The sequence below is a fragment of the Medicago sativa genome, chromosome 4 (genome assembly GCF_051527215.1).
Source record: "Medicago sativa cultivar Bolivia chromosome 4, Bolivia_mono, whole genome shotgun sequence".
Lineage (NCBI taxonomy): Eukaryota > Viridiplantae > Streptophyta > Magnoliopsida > Fabales > Fabaceae > Medicago > Medicago sativa.
Window position 1 is genome coordinate 83161651 of NC_140752.1, and position 21786 is coordinate 83183436.

The 21786-nt window shown below is 36.8% G+C and overlaps 1 protein-coding gene across 1 annotated transcript; it reads left to right on the forward strand.

Moving 5' to 3' along the window:
- Positions 1–2026: 2026 nt before the first annotated feature.
- LOC146932792 (berberine bridge enzyme-like 21) lies at positions 2027–3881 on the forward strand. The gene is made up of 2 exons (XM_085704532.1): positions 2027–3028; positions 3101–3881. The coding sequence occupies exons 1-2, from the start codon at positions 2104–2106 to the stop codon at positions 3733–3735; spliced, it is 1560 nt and encodes a 519-aa protein (XP_085560658.1). The 5' UTR covers positions 2027–2103; the 3' UTR covers positions 3736–3881.
- The last annotated feature ends 17905 nt before the right edge of the window (positions 3882–21786 follow it).

Sequence of the window (21786 nt, forward strand, 5' to 3'; positions counted from 1 at the left end):
CAAGACACCCTTTGGTGGTGTCTTTTATCAAGCAACACCTTAAGGTGTGATTTTCACTTTTTAGTTATAACTTTGCTAAAAGACACCTTCATAAAAGTAAGTTGGTGTCTTTTCGCAAAAGCTCATAGAGTAACTTGATAAAAGATACCTTCACAAAATGTGTCTTCTATCATAACCCATATATATATGTATAGGGGTTTGCTACAATAGACCCACTCATTTTTATGAAGGTCTATTTTAGAATGATGCACCTTTTTGTTTTGGACTTTGATTTGTTATTATATTGAATTGGGTTTCTTTTTTCTTCCTTCCAAACAGTGGCGGATCTTGAGATATTTTCTTGGGGGAGCCAAATATTGTTAGAATATATATAAATCAGTTTCAAAACATTTTCAGAATTATGTGTTGTTGTGGTGGTTTACTTGCTTGAGTGTAACTTGTATAACCTCGGTTCAACTCCCGCCAGGATATATTTTTTTTGAATAAAAAACATTAAAAATACAATTGAAATATAAAAAAGAGAGTCTGAGAGAGTCGAACACACGCCATGAAAGCATCTGGGGTGTGTCTAACCACTACAACAACCATGAAGCATGTGAAATATTATGATTAGTATGGTATTTATAGAGAAGTTGGGGGGTGCAGTGGCACATGGGGGTCTCAAAGGAGATCCGCCCCTGCTTCCAATGAAATTAGTATGGTTTTGTGCTATTGAAGAATTTGAAAAGATGAACAAAAACACAGCAAAGAAGATAACGGAATCGAGAGAGAGATGATGACAGTGGGACCCAAAGAGAAGCTCAAAATATAAAATATAAAAATAAAAATAATCATTTAAAACATCAATTACAATTATGTCTTTTAATTTTGTCTTTTCCAAAAAACAAAAAATGGGTTTTTGGTCTAAAAGAAAAAGGTGCATCTTGCTAAAATAGACCTTCATGAAAATGAGTGGGTCTATTCTAGCAAAGCCCATATGTATATATGTATATATATGTGTGTGTGTGTGTGTGTGTGTGTGTGTGTGTGTGTATATATATATATATATATATTATAGCACGAATCATCTCCCCTCAAATAAAATAAATGACTACATGCAGGGCCGTTCCTATAAAATTGGAGGCTCGGCTCTAATATTAAAAATGACCCCTAATAAAAATAATTAATGATAATTTAAACAATTGCAAATAAACAATGAGAATTATTTTGATTTTAATTTGTTTTGTTGAATTTTTTGTTTGTTGATAGATGTGTGTGTTTGGCCTAACTTGTTCATTTACTCTTTGTTTCTGTCAAATAATAAGTGTTTGATTTAGACCTACGTAACAAAAAAAAACATTATATTACATCCCAACAATTATACTTGTACCCCTACAAATAATTGAGACCTCTATAAATTGGAGGCTCGGCTCCGTAGAGCTCCTTGCGCTTGGCAAGGAACGGCCCTGACTACATGCTTTAAAAAAGAATTTTGAGATACCCTCAATATTTAAAAATTATGTTCCGTCTATCTTCTCTTATGTACCTAACCAGATTGAGTTGTGTTAATGATAGAGTCACATTTCAAGATACAGAATCAAAGTGAAAACCTTAAAGAAATACAATTATTGCTGATATTGCTGCATGTATTGCACCAGAATTATTATCAAGTATTGTGAAATGTCTGTTCTGTTCTGTGCTGTTCTTTTTTCTTTTCCCAATAGATATACGCATGTTTCTCATGAGTCCAAAATGGCCAATGAGAATAAAAGTGCATTAATAGTCTAGAAAATGATAACTGTAGAAAAAACAATGAAATGTACAACCTCCGGTCACTATTATAAGCAAAAATCCACATTCTAGGTTCATTCAATAAATGATGTATGTAGTCTATATTAAAGACCACATACATCATTTATTGAATGAACTTAAAATGTTGATTTTTGCTTATAATAGTGACCGGAGGGTGTATAGTTGAGAATAAAAGTAGTATTTTTGGCATGCTTGCCAGGTAGACTTGAATGAGCTGGATAAACTTAAGACTTTTGTGGTCCAATATGTCTTCTTCTGTATAAAGTCCTAACTTCAATCACCCTTATCTTATGTTTCTTTACTCTTTTCAGAATGGCAATGGATAAATCAAATCCTGTTCCATTTCTTTCTGTTTTTATTATACTTCTTCTTCTTCTTGTACATGTTTCTAATTCTCATGCAGCCCCATCAAGTGAGTCCATTTATGTAATTTTTCTACAGTGTCTTAAAAACCACACTACCCAACCAAATCAAGTTTCCAACATAGTCTATTCTCAAACCAATGCATCATACACCTCTATTTTTCAAGCCTTTGTTAGAAATGCTAGGTTCAACACCCCTTCCACCACAAAACCATTACTTATCATCTCCCCTCTGCATGAAAACCAAGTACAAGCCACTGTTCTTTGCTCAAAAACCATTGGTCTTCATCTCAAAATCAGAAGTGGAGGCCATGATTTTGAAGGTATTTCGTATATCTCGGATGTCCCCTTTATTATCCTTGATATGTTCAATTTCCAAAACATCACTGTCGATATACAAAACGAGATCGCTATCATTCAAACCGGTGCAAGTCTCGGACAAGTGTATTATAGGATATGGGAAAAGAGTAAAATTCATGGCTTTCCTGCCGGTGTTTGTCCAACTGTTGGTGTTGGTGGACACTTGAGTGGAGGAGGATATGGTAACATGATGAGAAAATTCGGGTTATCTATTGATAATGTTGTTGATGCTAAAATTGTTGATGCTATTGGTAGGATTCTTGACAAGAAAACTATGGGAGAAGATCTTTTTTGGGCTATTAGAGGAGGTGGAGGAGCAAGTTTTGGAGTTATCTTATCATACACGGTTAAACTTGTTTCGGTACCAGAAAAGGTTACAGTTTTTCAAGTAGACAAGAGTTTGGAGCAGAATGCTACTGACATTGTTTTCGAGTGGCAACAAGTTGCGCCGCATACAGACAATAGGCTTTTCATGAGACTAGTATTGCAGCCTGTGAATTCAAAGATCTTAAAGGGTAAGAAAACTGTAAGTGCTTCAATTCAAGCTATGTTTCTTGGAGGTGCTGATGAACTTGTAACATTATTAGGGAAAGAGTTTCCTTTGTTGGGACTAAAGAAGGAAAATTGCAAGGAAATGAGTTGGATTGAGTCTGTGTTTTATTGGGCTAATTACAATGATGGATCATCCTTAATTACACTTCTCGACAGAAGTCATTACAAAGTGCATTTCAGCAAAAGAAAATCTGATTATGTAAAGTCACCGATTCCTAAAGAAGGGTTGAAATGGATAATGAATAGATTGATTGAACTTGGAAAAGTTGAGCTTGTTTTCAACCCTTATGGAGGAAAAATGAGTGAGATATCCTCCGCAGCTACCGCGTTTGCTCACCGTGAAGGGAATCTGTACAAAATTCAATATACTGTGAGTTGGGAAAATTCAGCAGCTGGTATGGAAAAGAGTTTTATAAATCAGATTAGAATGATGTATAGTTACATGACTCCATTTGTGTCCAAAAATCCAAGGAGTGCTTATTTGAACTATAGGGACCTTGATATTGGTATTAATAGTCATGATAAGAATGCATACAAAGAAGGAGTGGTTTATGGAATGAAGTATTTTGGTGAAAATTTTGAAAGGTTGGTGAAGGTTAAGACTGCAGTTGATCCTGAAAACTTCTTCTGGAATGAGCAGAGTATCCCTACACTTCCAAGCAAGGCATAGGGAACCTAACCGACAGAAGAAGAATTGAATAGTTTAATTTTATTTTTATTATGAATGATAGGAGCCAAAGGCTCATTGGATAGTTGATTTCATATTAAATATTGTATTTGAAATTTTTATTTGTCTCATACTATTTGTTATTGGCATACCAAGTTTGAGCTTAAAAATAAGTCTATGACAGTAATAGGTCGAGTCTAACGAAAAATAAGTTTATGATAGGTAACCGGTCAAGTTTGGACCTTAATATTTTGAATATATATCAAACTTAGGATTTGCAAAGCTCAACTCTATTCCCACCTCTAGGAAGAAGGAACATAAGGGTTAAACTGCTAAAAAAGTAGTAGGTTATAATCTTCTACTAACAAAATAACAACTAAAAAACTAGCATCTATGAATTTTAGAAAAATTGTGTGCAGAGACAGTATCAAATTTAGCTTGTAGGAAAGTGAAGAAACAGTGTGATAGGAATAAGGATCATATTGTGTATAGTTCAAGAAAGGCCCAACTGAATTTAGGCCTACATGGTCATATGTCATACTTTTGCCGGTGCTTCTCTGTCATTTTCCATGTTCCCCAACTGAGTTTTAACAACGATTGCATCATCATACCATTTCAAGACAATTGCTCTTTAGACGTCCAGAAAAGTCTAGCGGTAGTTAACTATCATTCGGATGAATTTTTCAAATTGAGTGAACCGATTTAAAAATGTCTCAACCAATCTAAAATTTGACGAATGACGGTTAACTTTCGTTCGATGAGTGTCAGTGAGTAATCACCGGGTGCCTAAAGAGCAATCTTCCATTATCAAATGCAATGCAATCACTACTATATGGATGGATGACCCACACCTTTTTTTTCTTTTCTTTTTTTACAATAAGACCACCCACATATTGGGTTGGTACTACCGCATATACAAAGAACCAGGTTAATAAGGGAATTTCCTTTCCCACCCTCCTGCCTTCTTGTGCACCCTTCAAAATCCTAAAAATGCCCTTGGAATTAGGGGTGTTCAAAACCGAACCAACCCAATAGAAAAACCGTAAACCAAACCAATCCAAACCGAAACCGCAAAAAACCGCACTTGGTTCGGATGAATTCGGATGACTTTTGCACTGAACCGCGCGGTTCGGTTCGGTTTGCGGTTTGCATCTCAGTAACCGAACCAAACCAAACCAAACCGCAAGAATAATGAATATTACTTAAATATGTGCTAGCCCAATTACATAGCTCAAGAATAATCTCTTTTGATTCGATTTTTCGATCGTTGCACCATCAGGTTCGATTATAATTCCTTTCCATCTCTTTCAATTCATTTCCAGTGATGAATTTGTTTTCTTTACTTCCCAATAATTTGTTTCATGCTTATGTTTCTTCTTAATTTTACCTATTTTGATATAAGTTTTACCTAATATTTTATGATATAAACATCAAAATAAAATGTCCTATGTTTATTTTGTAACAAGTTGGCAATATTAGAGTTAATGTAATATTTTTTATTATCTCGCGACAAACCGTACAAATCGAACCAATCCAAACCGCATTGGTTTGGTTCGGTTTGGTTTGAATGACTTTTTAAAAATCAACCGAACCAAACCAAACCGCATGCTTTTTTATCTCGCGGTTTGGATGACTTTTTTGCTCAAAACCGAACCAAACAGCACCGTGAACACCCCTACTTGGAATAGTTGGATTATATAATCTAGAATGAGGTTATAGAAGTTTTTTTTTTTTAACCGTGTACGATAAGTAGATTTGGTGGAAAAATATTTTTTTTCACTAGTCTAGATTCTAAAATCCGAAAAATAAATATTTTGAATTTTTAATAATCCGAACTCGTATATAACCTATTGTGAAGCATCTTTAGGGGGCGTTTGAATTATAAAATCTGAAAGTGCTTGTTTTTCGGTATATATACACCCTCTTGTGCTAAAAAATCATGGGAAATAAATGTTCTGATTATATAATTCAAATTGTATTAACAAAAAGGTTGACCCAAGTTTGATCTTGTGAGAAAATGGTTGAGACATTGAGTTTTGCTATTAAAAACCGAAAATTTCTCTCCTTCCAAATAACTCAAATGCAAGACAAATTCTTTTTGAATAACTGATAACCACCAAAGTGCATACATCTTTTGAGAGGTCAAACATCTTTTGTTTCTATAGCATATTTAATTTTGATAAAAACTGAATAATCAAAAAAGGATGAGATATTTCTTTCCAAAAATATTTTAAAATTTTTTTTGGCATGTTACTCTTTCTTGAAGAAAATAGGAAGTAATTTTTTTTTTCTCTCAAAAAAGAAAGTAATTTTTTTGCTGCTTCTACTAATAAATTTCAAATTCAAAATAAAAGATTGTCTAAATTTTCAATCATTAGTGGCATTGCCGACACCTCCTAGCTTTTCTATTATTTTTTTTAGAAGATATATTCTATTATTATTAGGTGTAGTTTCGTCGTTTTCAAATGTTCACAAAAAAGTGTTTATGATTCTTTTTTCATACCAAAGTGTTTATGTCATGTCAAGTTGTTAGACTCATGAGCCAACATAGCCTCGAAAAGGATACGTGGACTCGACTCGTATTAGTCTATGAAAAAGTATAATTGACTTTAGAAAAATATATAAGTAATAATTGACATCATGTGTTATGGATGTATAAAACCGACCCAATCTTACAATTTGTCCCAACCCTAATGCAATGGGTTGTGTTTGATATATTCAAAACAATAATCATGGACAAAAATTAGTGACAAGACAGGGATCGGGTTCGGTTCACATCACGGGTTACCCGTCTCAATCTAGTATGTGGACAGATATTTTTTAAGATATTATTTTATAACACTGTCTTACTTCACTCTATTCTTTTACACAGACTCACACTTCCTATATATTTACACTTTTTAGGCTCATGCTAGAATTACATGCAACACCCCGTGATAACATGTTATTTGTATACCTCTACCAGATCTAAGTCAATAGACTTTACATACCGACTTTGCAAGGGTTGAGTTAAGTCAAACTCAAATGTTAAGACAAGTGGGAGATGGTTAGATTTCTTAACTATTTAATCAAAGGTTCGATCACTAACAGTACAACAAGTGCAAATAAAAAACAAAATATATTAGAAGAGGATAACCCCTTAAATGAATCTCGATGATTAATATACATAATTGCACAAGGGGATATGTTGGTTATTAAAGAGAGAAAAAAAAAAAAAAAAAAAAAAAAAAAAAAAAAAAGAAGTAAGTCCTGGTATAATTCTGCTTGAGTTTGTAGCAAAAAAGATTCACGAGATTGACTAATTAGTGGTGCACGAATCCATTGGGCAAAAGTTCGTGGAGACATGAATTAGATACTAGTGTATTAGATGTAATGCAAGTATATAACTTTAAGGTCCAACCAAAGATGGGTCAACAATGCTTGTGTATCAGGTTAGGTGCGTGATTTGAGCTGAAAATTTAGACACTAGATAAAGCTATATAGTGTTTTATATGGTGGGATTTAGCATGGGAAAGAGAAGTTTTTTCCCACCATGGGAAAGTTATTCTTGACCATTAGATCAAATAGAGAACATGATTTTATTATAAACACTCAACACAAGATTTTTTTCACTCTCCTCCATGTCTCTCTCACAAACCACTTGCAGCAATCTCAGATCTGGAATTGCAGTTACTTTACCACACTCCTCGTCATCCTTCAAGGGTAGTGATTCAAATGGTATTGACTCAGAACAATGACAAAACTCTTAGAAATTGGTTTAGACATTCATGATAAAACCTTTCAAAACCTTCAACCTGCCCACATGTATAAAGCCTTTCAAAAGCTTCAACCATCCTAGTTTAAGACTTTCAGCAACCAAATCCAAATACAACACTAACCAAAAGCACTTTTCTTCTGAATCTACCTAATTTTAAATTTGCAAAAGAGTTAAATTTTGAATCCAGAAAACACAATAGTCAATGTTCACGAATTTCATGTATTTTGGAATTTTTGAAAAAGAGCTTCAATTCCTTGTATTTTATATTTTGAATTTCATGTTCTGGAAAAAAAAAAAACGAAAATAAGAAATCTATAGCTGCAGATTTGCATTCTCAAGGTTGAAGATGATGTGGGGAAAATATATAGTGTTGACAGACCATCATAAAATCTGTGCACCTCTTTAATTTAATGGTCTAAGAATAACTTTCCCATGGTGGGAAAAAACTTCCCTTTCCCATACTAAATCCCACCGTTTTATATCACTGTATAATTGATTTCATTCGAGCAACCAAAGTAAACTATTGAGTGTAGAAATTGATTTTGACATATTTAATTATCCTCGATAACATTTGTCAAAAAAAGAAGTTATCCTCGATAACAATTTATTTTGTTTCGAAATTTGATTTTTCGGTTGAAGTTGGAATTTATAATTTTCGACTCTAAAATCTATATATGAATGTATTTATATATAAATAAATTACACTGCATTTAACATAAGTAAAAAGTACCTTTGACCTTTTATTTTATTTCCCTCTTTTCATAACTTAGCCCACGCAAATTGAATTCAAACTTCCAAAGTATGAAAGCAGAAAATGGTTCATTGAGTCTTGCTTCATGCGCATTAAGAGGCAGCAAACTTAGGTGAATAATGAGGAAAACAAACAACCATTGTCGATTCTTAGTCGCAAGCTGAATCTTTCAACTTGCACATGTTAAGATCTTCATAATTCAATTTCAGTTGAAAACAATTGGATCAATCCATGTGGGGAACCAAAACACATATGGTGGTAACTGGTAATAAATAATGCAAGAACCATTAATATTTGGAGAGGAAAATTTAAGAAATACACCCTCCGGTCACTAATATGAGCAAAAATTCATTTTTTTAGATACATTCAATTAATGATGTATGTGACATATAATAAAGACTACATACATCATTAATTGAATGTATCTAAAAAGTGGATTTTTGCTTATATTAGTGACCGGAGGGTGTATATACTTGGTATTTTTATTTTATTAGCAAATTTTATTTGTTTCAAAGGGAGTATAATGGGTACTCATACCCAATACAAATATAAATCTCCGCACGCAAGCATTTAACCATGTTAGATGAGAAATATATCTGTCCTCGTGAGCTTAGCTCGATTGGTATGGACAATGCATAAAGTATGCAAGGTACGAGGTTCAAACCCCGGCCACCACCAAAAAAGATGAGAAACATATCATGAGAATCATCATGAGAATCAATGAAAATGTTTGTATCACTTTTTTTATCATGAGAATCAATGAAAATGTTTGTATCACTTTTTTTTAACCTTCTCTACAAAAACATGGCCACCACCAAAAAAGATGAGAAACATATCATGAGAATCATCATGAGAATCAATGAAAATGTTTGTATCACTTTTTTTTAACCTTCTCTACAAAAACATATCAATGAAAATGTTTGTATCACTTTTTTTTAACCTTCTCTACAAAAGAACCAATTGCATTAAAGAACTTGATGTAACTCAATGGAGAGAGTGTCGTGGACATCAATATCATTCAATTACTTCAATGTAGAGGGCCCCATATAGAGTAGTGAAAAATAAATGGCTTAGATCTTTGATAAGTGTTTAAAAGTGATATATTTCATATAGGAGTTTAGGCATTTTAGTGACTTGTTTTGCAAGATTCTCTATGGAAAACTCCAATTATTGTGTAAATATGTCATTTATGCTTTTGAGCCTTATTCCACCCTTTTTGTGCAGGAAAATACAAGCAAGGAGCAAGAAAAGTCAAAATTCAATTTCATACGCCATTAGCGTGTCCTACGCTATTAGCGTGATGAGGAAATGCCCAAGTCCAGAGAGGTACGCCATTGGCGCACCTGGGGCGTGGATCTGGATCACTCCTGAAGAATACGCTATTAGCGTATACTGAGCTATTAGCGTACAAGCTCCAGAGAGCTACGCCATTGGCGCACCTGGAGTGTAGCTGGTCATGAAGAAACACGCTATTAGTGTGGGTTACGCTATAAGCGTAGAAGCTCCAGAGGACCACGCTATTAGCGTAGCTGAAGCATAGAAGCAGGGCAAGGCCAACGTGGCACAAGCCCATTGGCCAGATTAAAGGCCGACTTACCACGCTATTAGCGTATCTTGCGCTATTGGCGTAGGTACAAAAACACAGGCCATTTAAATAGCATTCTTACCTCTCTTTTAGGCCATTCACTATTCCATTGATATTTTTATACATTCTAAGAGAGAGGTCAGAGCTATTTCCAAGAGAGAAACACAAAGCAGGTGATTAAGGAGTAGATTCAACCCTAGATTCATTGAGACATCAAGGATCTTGGCATGGAATCTTCATCTTTCCTTCATTCCTTGCATTAGTTTACATGTCTATGTGTAACTATCACCTTCTTTGTAGTATTGAGGTAACAATCAAGCTATTATGTAATCTTTTGATCTTTTAATATATAAGTTTCTAGCTTAATGATTCAATATTGTTGTTATTCTTGCTTTTAATGCTTTCAAAGAGATTCAAGATGATTTGGACACGAACTCTTGAATCTAGAACTAGAATAACAATCTATCTTATGTTATATCACTCTTGACAAGTTTGTAAACCTTTGATAATTACTTTTAATCAAGATTTTAATGCTTTCGGATACTTAATCAGGCTGGACACGGTCGATTAAGTTATCCGATCGACTTTGTTATCGTTTAAGGGATTTGGACACGAATGTTTAAACGCTAACTTAGAAATAATGATGTCACTTTGGACACGAAGGATGTTGTAGAAATGATTGTAATAATATTGGTTATAAAGCTAGAGTCTGTTAATCGATCGAGAGATTGCTGCTGTTATGCTTGCTCGTTATCTTATACCGCAAGCGAAATAGTTCGATCTCTTCTCGTTTTTACTTTTGTCATCTATGGATATAGTGTTACAAACAAACATTTTATAAATGATACCTTAATGTGAAAGATTGTGAACACGCTTATGATATACCGCAACTCCCTGTGGAAAACGATCCTATATATACTCACGTGTACATAGTTATATGACATGTAGAAAATCTACATCAAAATGGCGCCGTTGCCGGGGAGTAGCGTATTTTATATTATAAGTTTTGAAACAATTTTGTCATGTTAAGTCAATTTTGCACAAAATTCTTTCATGCATATACTTATACACTTATATCATTCATTATTTTTGATGCTAACCACCTGGTATAGTCTTGGTAAACTTTGTATATGCGAGGTACCGTTTCTAAAGAAGACCTTCAATTTGATCCAGAAATAGAGAAAACTGCTAGGTTACTTAAGAAGCAAGCAAAGGAAGCTAAGAGATTAGCCAGGCTGGCTCAGTCGGGATCATCTAGTTCTATTCACTCTCCTTCGGGTTCGGTTCAGACACTTACTCCGGGTGGTTCTCTACATACAACTCCACCATCATCACCAGAAAGGGAAACTATTGTAACTATGGCTAATGAAGATGAGAATGCTCTTCCAATTTGGGTTAGTCCAAGAAGGCTTGCAAACCTTGGTAATCAAAATGCCAAGCAAGTCGAGTTGAAATCGGGGTTGATAAATTTGATAACTCAGAATCAATTCACTGGAATGTATCATGAAGACCCTTACAAGCATCTCACAAATTTCTATGTTACCGCCGGTACTCTTGGTATGAAGGAAGATGAGGAAGAACCAATGTTTTGCAAATTATTTCCTCACTCTTTGATTGGTAAGGCTAAGGAGTGGTACTTAGATCAACCTACTTCTTTGATGAAAGATTGGCCTGCATTGGAGAAAATGTTTCAAGAGAGGTTCTTTCCGGAGGATAGGCATCTTGAAGCTAAAACATCACTCACAACTTTTTCTCAAGGTCAAAGTGAGTCTCTATGTGATGCTTGGGAGCGATACAAGTCTTTGCTTAGGAGCTGTCCTAAGCATGGTTATGATAGCCAGATGCAAATCTACCTATTTCGTCAAGGGCTTCAAGACATGTCCAAGACGATGCTAGATGCAAGTGCTGGAGGATCTATTGCTTTGAAAAGTCCAGCTGATGCTGTCAAAATCATTAACCAAATGGCTCTCAACACAAGAAAATCTTCTCACAACCGGAATCCTAATCAAAGGAAAGCCGGTATCCTTGAACTAGAAGCAAACGATGCAGTTTTGGCCCAAAATAAGCTTCTCACTCAACAAATAGAAGCCATGCAAAAGGAGATGAGAGCTATGCCAAAACAAATTCTTGAATCTCTCAAGCAAGAAGGAAGAACATCTCAGGTAAATGCTTGTGAGCTTTGCACGGGAGATCATCCCACCGGCTTTTGTCCCACACCCGGTTCTTTCGAAGAAGAGGTAAATTATGTGGGAAACCAACAAAGACCAAACCAACCACAACAAGCCGGAACTTCACAACAAGCTCAAAATCCGGGTACTTCCAACTTCCAAGGAAGATATCCGGCCAATCAAAACCAACAAAGACCTTGGAGAACACCTTACAACAATAACTATCAATATCCGCAATCAAACTTCTACCAACAACCTTTCCCTCAATTCCAACAACCATTCAATAATCAATACCAATTTCCACCACCAAATAACCCCCAACAACCTAACAATTCCCAAAGCACCGAAGAAACCTTGAAGCAATTCATGCAAATGTCCATGGCTAACCAGAAAAACACCGACGCGTCCATCAAAGGCCTTGAGACGCAAGTTGGTCAGTTAGCACAACAAATGGCTCAAGGTCCTCCGCAAGTGGGAACTTTCACCGCTAACACTCAACCAAATCCTAAGGAGCATCACAAGGCATAACAGTCAAAAGTTATTGCTACAAGGAGTGGTAGAGTAGTAGGTAAAGGGGTAGGTGTAGATATTGTTGTTGAAGAGAAGGATGATGAAGTTGTCATTGAGGAGGATAAAGAGAAGTTCGAGGAGGATAAGGAAGAGATAGAGAAGGAAGTGTACATAAAGAATAAAGAAGAATTAGTTGAAAAAGAAAAAAATCAAAAAAGAGATCTAGTGGAACAAGAGGAGATGGAGAGGAAGAATAAAGATGTGGGGAAAGATAAAGGGAAGAAACAAGAAGTTGAGAAGCAAGTGGTGGCTCAACGCTTACCATACCCACATGCTCCATCGAAGAAAGACAAAGAGCGGCAATACGCAAGGTTTCTTGAACTCTTCAAGAAGTTGCAAATTGATATACCATTCTCAAAAGCCTTGGAGCAAATGCCGGTCTATGCAAAATTCATGAAAGATATCCGTTCCAAGAAAAGAAGAGTCAACGATGAAGAGACAATCCAAATTGATGCCAATTGTAGTGTTATTAGAAAGAGCAAGATCCGGGAAGAGTCACTCTACCGGTAGCTATTGGCACAACACCTGTAGGTAAAGCACTACTTGATCTTGGATCAAGCATCAATCTCATGCCTTTGTCCGTTGCCAAAAGAGTTGGTGACCTTTGTATAAAGCGGACTAGGATGATGTTGCAATTGGCCGACAAATCCTTTGCAAAACCACTAGGTATGACCGAAGATGTTCTTGTAAAAGTGGACAAATTTATTTTTCCGGCTGACTTTGTGGTTATGGATGTCGAAGAAGATGAGGATGTGCCTATCTTAATGGGAAGGAATTTCATGCAAACGGCTCGGATGATGATTGATCTTGATGATAATATCATGAAGGTCAAGGTAAATGATGAAGAGGTTACCTTCAACATCCGAGAAGCTTTGAAGTACTCGAAAGACAAGGGTGCATGTTTCAAAATGGATGCAACCGATGAAGTCATCTTGACTACTCGGAAGCAATTGCACAATAGAACACCCCTTGAGAGTGCTTTGGTGGACGCACTCAATGCTATTGATGAAGACGAAGCAAGAGCCATTGAAGAGTGTTTGAAGGAGCTAGATTCCTTGAAGGAGGTTCTTCCTAATCAAGCCATACTTGAAGATTTGAAAGAAGAATCCAAGGAAGAAGCAAAAGTTGATGACACCAAGGCAGAATTAAATGTTTTACCATCTAATTTGAAATATGTTTTTCTTGAGAAAGATGGTACAAAACCAGTGATCATTAGTAGCTCCTTGTCCATCGATGAAGAAACAAAGTTGGTAAAGGTCCTCAAGGCCAACAAGGAAGCGATAGGGTGGAAGTTATCCGACTTGAAAGGGATAAGTCCATCTTATTGTATGCACAAGATTATGATGGAAGAAAACTTCAAGCCGGTAGCACAACCACAACGCCGCTTAAATCCAAACATGAAAGAGGTGGTGCGAAAGGAAATAGTGAAGTTGCTTGAAGCCGGCATGATCTATCCTATCTCGGATAGTGCTTGGGTAAGCCCGGTTCAAGTAGTTCCCAAGAAAGGAGGTATGACGGTGATGACTAATGATAAAGATGAGTTGATCCCAACTAGAACCGTCACCGGATGGAAGATGTGTATAGATTATAGAAGACTCAATCAAGCAACAAGGAAGGATCACTTCCCCTTGCCCTTCATGGATCAAATGCTTGAAAGACTCTCCGGTCAATCCTTTTATTGCTTCCTAGATGGTTACTCCGGTTACAATCAAATCACCGTGAACCCAGATGATCACGAGAAGACGGCTTTCACTTGCCCCTTTGGTATTTTTGCTTATCGAAGAATGCCATTTGGTCTGTGTAATGCACCCGCAACTTTTTAACGGTGTGTTCAAGCAATCTTCTCCAACTTTATTGGTAAATGCATGGAGGTGTTCATGGATGATTTCTCAGTTTTCGGTTCGTCATTTGATATGTGTTTGAATAGCTTGGATACCGTGCTGAAGCGGTGTATTGAAACTAGCTTGGTGCTCAATTGGGAGAAATGTCACTTCATGGTTACCGAGGTTATTGTCCTTGGTCATAAGATTTCTGCTAAGGGTATTGAGGTAGACCAAGCAAAGGTCGATGTTATTGGAAAGCTTCCACCACCGGTGAATGTCAAAGGTGTTCGGAGTTTTCTTGGTCATGCCAGATTTTACCGGAGATTCATTAAAGACTTCTCAAAGATAGCAAAGCCTATGAGCAACTTGCTCAACAAAGATAAGTCTTTTATTTTTGATAATGAATGTCTTTTAGCATTTGAAACTTTGAAAGAAAGATTGACCACTGCACCAATAATCATTGCTCCTAATTGGAATTTAAATTTTAAATTAATGTGTGATGCGAGTGATTATGCTGTTGGTGCGGTCTTAGGTCAACGTAAGGACAAAATTTTTCATGCTATTCACTATGCAAGTAAGGTTTTAAATGAGGCACAAATCAATTATGCCACAACTGAAAAAGAGTTACTTGCAATAGTTTATGCAATGGAGAAATTTCGTTCTTACCTTGTAGGTTCCAAAATTGTTGTTTATACTGACCATGCAGCTATCAAGTATCTCCTTACTAAGTCCGACTCAAAGCCAAGGCTCATCCGTTGGATGTTGTTGCTTCAAGAGTTTGACTTAGAGATCAAAGATAAGAAAGGCACGGAGAATCTTATAGCTGATCACCTTTCAAGGTTGACAAACAATGAGGTAACCAAGAATGAACCGGAAGTTCGTGAAGAATTTCCCGACGAAAGGTTGCTTGCAATCAATGTGAGACCGTGGTTTGCCGACATGGTGAACTACAAAGCAACCGGGTTCATTCCGGAAGATTTTGAATGGCAACAACGCAAGAAGTTCCTCCATGATGCTAACCACTATGTGTGGGATGAGCCTTATTTGTTCAAAATTGGAGCGGACAATCTCTTGCGTAGGTGTGTGGATGATGAAGAGGCAAAGAAGATCCTATGGCAATGTCATAATTCGCCCTATGGAGGTCACTTCAACGGGGAGAGAACAGCCGCAAAGGTACTTCAATCCAGGTTCTATTGGCCAACTCTTTTCAAAGATGCCAATTTACATTGCAAGCATTGTGATGAATGCCAAAGAACCGGATCAATGTCAAAGAGAAATGAGATGCCTCTACACCTCATCCTTGAAGTGGAAGTGTTTGATTGTTGGGGTATAGATTTTGTTGGCCCTTTTCCTTCATCATATTCAAATGAGTACATCTTGGTAGCTGTTGATTATGTTTCAAAGTGGGTGGAAGCCGTAGCATCGCCTAAAGCCGATAGCAAGAAGGTAGTGAAGTTCCTAAAGAAGAATATTTTCACCCGGTTTGGTACACCAAGAGTTCTTATTAGTGATGGGGGGTCACACTTTTGCAACACACAACTTGCCAAGGCCCTAGATCATTATGGAGTCAAGCACAAAGTAGCATCACCGTATCATCCGCAAATGAATGGACAAGCCGAAGTTTCCAACCGGGAGGTCAAACGAATACTTGAGAAGACGGTCTCTACATCTCGGAAGGATTGGTCGGCTAAACTTGATGAAGCTTTGTGGGCATATAGGACTGCATACAAGTCTCCTATAGGCCTCACTCCTTTCCAAATGGTCTATGGCAAATCTTGTCACTTACCGGTCGAGCTCGAACATAAAGCATTTTGGGCATTGAAGTTCCTAAACTTTGATCAAGAGAAGGCCGGTGAAAGAAGAAAAGTTCAAATGCATGAGCTTGAAGAATTGCGAAATCAAGCTTATGAATCTTCAAAGCTCTACAAAGAAAGGACCAAAGAAGTATCATGACAAGAAGATCATTCTGAGACAATTCATGCCAGGGCAAATGGTGTTACTTTTCAATTCAAGACTAAGACTGTTTCCGGGCAAATTGAAGTCTAAGTGGTCCGGACCTTTCATGGTTAAAGAGGTCAAACCATATGGAGCTGTTGAACTTGAGGATCCAGTCACAAAAGCCAACTGGACGGTGAATGGGCAGAGACTTAAGCCCTACTTCGGTGGTGAAATTGATCGGTGTTTGTCGACGATTTCACTAATCGAACCATGATTTCTTTAAAATGCGTCGAGCTCATGACGTAAAACAAGCTCTTGCTGGGAGGCACACCCAGTTTTGTAAGTATTTTTATGTTTATTGCATATAGTAGTAGTACATAAGCATTGAAAGCTGAATTGAAACAACAAAGAAAAACTGATCCTGAAGCATCACGCTAATAGCGTAAATTTCGCTATTAGCGTGGGAGCTGCAGAGAGCTACGCTAATAGCGTAGGTTTGGCGTAGGAGAAAATTTTTTGTGGGCCCAGGGGAGTAACTCCCCTTAACTTCCCACAACCCCTCATTTACCCATTTTTCACGGTTTCATTCATTCACACACACAACCCTAACTCTCAAACTTCTTCTCTCACACACATAACCCTAACTCACAAACCCATTTTCATTGTTTCAATTCAAGTCAAATACCACACTTTGCATTGCATTTCTGCTTGAATTTGCATCATTCTAACAGGTTTGTTTTCCTTTTCTCCTTTGCTTTAATTGAATTGAAAATATCATGCTTTTAGCAATTTTAGAAATGGTTAGGTTAGGGTTAGAAATTTGATTTGTGATTAGAGACTGTTATTCATTGATTATAGTTTGAAAAGGAACAAGAATCATAACCCACATGCAACAAACATTCATCTTTTGATTTTGACCCATTTTGTACAAACTTGAAAAATAAGGGTTTTGAATGATTTGTGTGCCAATGTTGTGATTCTGATTCCTTTTCAAGATTATATTGTGTTGTAGAGACATGGGATGAAACCTAGGGTTGAAAATTGCTGGTATGTGCTGTGAAATTGCAGGAACAAGAATTTTGAAAATTTGAAAATTGCAGGTACGAAGAAATACGCTAATAGCGAAATTTACGCTAATAGCGAATTTTTTCCAGAAAATTTCGCTATTAGCGTGGCATGCGCTATTAGCGTGGTTCTTCATACTTGCCCAGATTTTCAAAATTTTTGATGTTTTTAAATGACCAATTTTAGTTTGTGCTAATATTTTCTATGCAATATGTTGGTGTTTCCTGGTTTTGTTGCAGATGGCACCGAAAAATGTTGAAAAAACTACCGGGACCAAACGTCCAAGAGGCAAATCTGCCTCCACCTCAGCCCCACCAGTCAACCCTAACCGTTTTCCCACCCCTGCCCACTCTGCCAGGTTTAAAAAGATGGCACAATACAAAACCTGGCATGAGAGAACATTTGACATTCAACCAGGTGGTGAATTCTCTGATTTGCTCCACATTTTCACTGGTCGCAAGTGGACCAAACTCCTTGTTCCCAGTACTGAAATTAACACTGACCTAATCAAGGAGTTCTATTGTAATGTTGTCCCTGATGCCTCACCAACCACCCGTGCTGATGCTTTCTCTTGGACTTCTTATGTCCGAGGGAAGCTAATCCCATTTGATAGGGATTCCATTAATGATTTCCTTGACAATGCTTTAAACCTTGAGCCTTCACCTGATCCCACTATGCCCACTTTATGTACTTATGCTAAGAGAAATGCTCAGGGGAACTGGAAGTTTGACCAAATTGAGCGGGATATCATGAACAAGGGTAGGTGCTTTGTAAAGAATGATAGGGGAGAGGTTAGACATGCTCTCACAAAGGAGATGACTGAGTATTCCAGTTTCTTGTCCATAATGCCCTTCCTAGAGCCCATACATCCGATGCCCCAAAATCCGTTCTGCCACTCATCTGGTGCATTATGAAAGGAGTGCCTGTTGATATTGCTCGCATCATAGCCAATGAGATGAAAGTTGTGGCTCTGAAGGTTGCCACAGGTGCTAAGAAGGTTGCTTTGTTCTACCCGGGACTTATCATGGGATTGCTGAAGGTCTATGGAGTGCCCATTTCTGGACCCTTTGATGAAGACATTGAGAGGACCATTACTGACACTTCTATTCGTACCTGGGTGAAAGCAGAGAATAGGGCAGCTCAATACCATTTCTCTGATGATGAGGCTGGCCCATCTGAGGGCACTGGTTCTTTTGATTTTTCAGGTTTGCAGACCTTTATGCTGGAGCAGCAGATGCATAACCAGTACGTAAGGGACCAGAACAACTTTTTGATGGATCAAAACGAGGCAATTTGGAGGAGCAACCAAGGCATTCATCAGAACCTCTATAATGCTCACATGTATCCGGGAAATGCTGAGTACCCGGTTATGTCTCCTGACCAGTATCAGAGCTTTGTTCATTGGCCTGAGGGCAAGCCAGGACCTTATGTGGGGGTGGCAGATGCTGTGGATGATGAGGCTACTCCTGATGATGATGGAGTTGATGGTGAAGATTTGGATGAGGATCTTGACATGGGTGATGCTGATGATGATCAGTGATTCATTGGATTTTTAGTGATGTTTTTTCTTTTCGCTTTCGAACTTTTGCTTTCCTTATTTCATGTTGAAACTTATTTAATTTGGTTGTATTTTGCACTTTGGTTATATTTTGTACTCTTCGAGCACTGTGGTTTTTAGTGCTCGACCTGATACTTTAGTACTTTATATTATTATGGTTTAATAACTTAGCTTGTGGATTTTAACTAATGTTTTGGATGATTTTTTGTTTAAATCTTGCTTGTGTCTCTCAAAAGAAAATTGCTCATGAACAATAAATCTTAAAGTGCTTCATTGAGCCAATGTTTGAGCAAAAGCAGGTGAGTGATAGTGATATTACTTGTGAGAAAGCGTAAGGCCAAGGTATTGGTTTCCTGTTATTCTAGGTTTTTAATAAGAATTTGAAACTTGTACTTTGCACAAAATATATATCATTTAATTCTTTTCATAAACATAAATATTTTTGAACCACTTAGTACTTAACATAAATGTGAGGTAGCTTCAATCTGTTGTATATATGCTGGAGACCGATAATCACCGTCTAACTTGTTTTAGTTATGTTAAATCTGATAATCATTTTGAATTGTGTGAAAGCATGGAAAGGATCAAGGCACTTTTTGAATTGAGAGTAACCTACTTGACCACATAAAGCCTACCTGTGAGAAGAGCGAGTATCTGATACCCCAATCTGAGCCAAATGAATCAAGTCCTCAAACATGAACTGTCAATATTCATAAGCACAATGCTTGTTGAATTTGCCTGAAATTTTTCAAAAATCCAGTTCATGGTTGAATCTTATAGGACTTTGATATTTTTACTTTGTTGAACCCTTAACCTTTTTGTACTTTGTCCCTTGCCTTAGGATAGGGGAACATTCAATTAGAGTTTTGTTGTATTCAAGTTGGGGAGAAAAAGGAGGCATTATATGTCAAGTTTGTGGTGAAAATTGTTAGAATAACCTGACAACATTGAATCAAAGAAAAAGTTGTACATTTGAAAAAGAAAAGAAAAGAAAAGAAAAAGAAGAAAAAGAAAGAAAAAAATCAAAAATAGAATAAGTTGTCAAGGTTATTGGTTTGATTGTTAATCACCAAAGGTTGTAATTCTTGGTAGGAAAGTATATGGATTTCAAGTTGTGATACAAAAAAATGTTCCTCTTTGATAGGCTTTCTGATCAATTGCCCCACATATGACATTTCTTTTGTAGCCCAGCCAAGTTATAACCCTTGCAAGACCTTTTGATCCATGCTTTTATGCTTTTTGAGACGATATTTGGATGGACACCTAACTTAAATAGGATGTTAGCATGATTGTTGGATGTGTGTTCATTACCTCACTTATTGTTATCATATCATTGCATTTACTTTTAAAGAAGTGTGTTAGGTGTGGTTCATAGATAGTTATGTTTATGTTTTGAAGTTTATGATGTATAGTTTGTGCTTAGGACATATTTCGCATTCTTAGTTTGTACCTAGAGTATCGGAGGACTTCATGCTTGTCCACGCGATCATATTTGAATCACCATTTGTTTATTTTTGTTTTGAATTGTTTGACACCTTGTTGAAAACCTTGTCCAAAGCCTTGTTAGTTCCCTTTTCAATTGATTTGTTTGAGGACAAACAAAAAGCCAAGTTGGGGAGAGTTTGATAAGTGTTTAAAAGTGATATATTTCATATAGGAGTTTAGGCATTTTAGTGACTTGTTTTGCAAGATTCTCTATGGAAAACTCCAATTATTGTGTAAATATGTCATTTATGCTTTTGAGCCTTATTCCACCCTTTTTGTGCAGGAAAATACAAGCAAGGAGCAAGAAAAGTCAAAATTCAATTTCATACGCCATTAGCGTGTCCTACGCTATTAGCGTGATGAGGAAATGCCTAAGTCCAGAGAGGTACGCCATTGGCGCACCTGGGGCGTGGATCTGGATCACTCCTGAAGAATACGCTATTAGCGTATACTGAGCTATTAGCGTACAAGCTCCAGAGAGCTACGCCATTGGCGCACCTGGAGCGTAGCTGGTCATGAAGAAACACGCTATTAGCGTGTGTTACGCTATAAGCGTAGAAGCTCCAGAGGACCACGCTATTAACGTAGCTGAAGCGTAGAAGCAGGGCAAGGCCAACGTGGCACAAGCCCATTGGCCAGATTATAGGCCGACTTACCACGCTATTAGTGTATCTTGCGCTATTGGCGTAGGTACAAAAACACAGGCCATTTAAATAGCATTCTTACCTCTCTTTTAGGTCATTCACTATTCCATTGATATTTTTATACATTCTAAGAGAGAGGTCAGAGCTATTTCCAAGAGAGAAACACAAAGCAAGTGATTAAGGAGTAGATTCAACCCTAGATTCATTGAGACATCAAGGATCTTGGCATGGAATCTTCATCTTTCCTTCATTCCTTGCATTAGTTTACATGTCTATGTGTAACTATCACCTTCTTTGTAGTATTGAGGTAACAATCAAGCTATTATGTAATCTTTTGATCTTTTAATATATAAGGTTCTAGCTTAATGATTCAATATTGTTGTTATTCTTGCTTTTAATGCTTTCAAAGAGATTCAAGATGATTTGGACATGAACTCTTGAATCTAGAACTAGAATAACAATCTATCTTATGTTATATCACTCTTGACAAGTTTGTAAACCTTTGATAATTACTTTTAATCAAGATTTTAATGCTTTCGGATACTTAATCAGGCTGGACACGATCGATTAAGTTATCCGATCGACTTTGTTATCGTTTAAGGGATTTGGACACGAATGTTTAAACGCTAACTTAGAAATAATGATGTCACTTTGGACACGAAGGATGTTGTAGAAATGATTGTAATAATATTGGTTATAAAGCTAGAGTC

Bases quoted from the DNA above. Each gene is read 5' to 3' on its own strand.
- LOC146932792 (XM_085704532.1), top strand. From the start codon at position 2,104: ATGGCAATGGATAAATCAAATCCTGTTCCATTTCTTTCTGTTTTTATT. The intron at 3,029-3,100 runs GTAAGAAAACTG...TAACATTATTAG, and splicing joins GAATTCAAAGATCTTAAAGG to GGAAAGAGTTTCCTTTGTTG.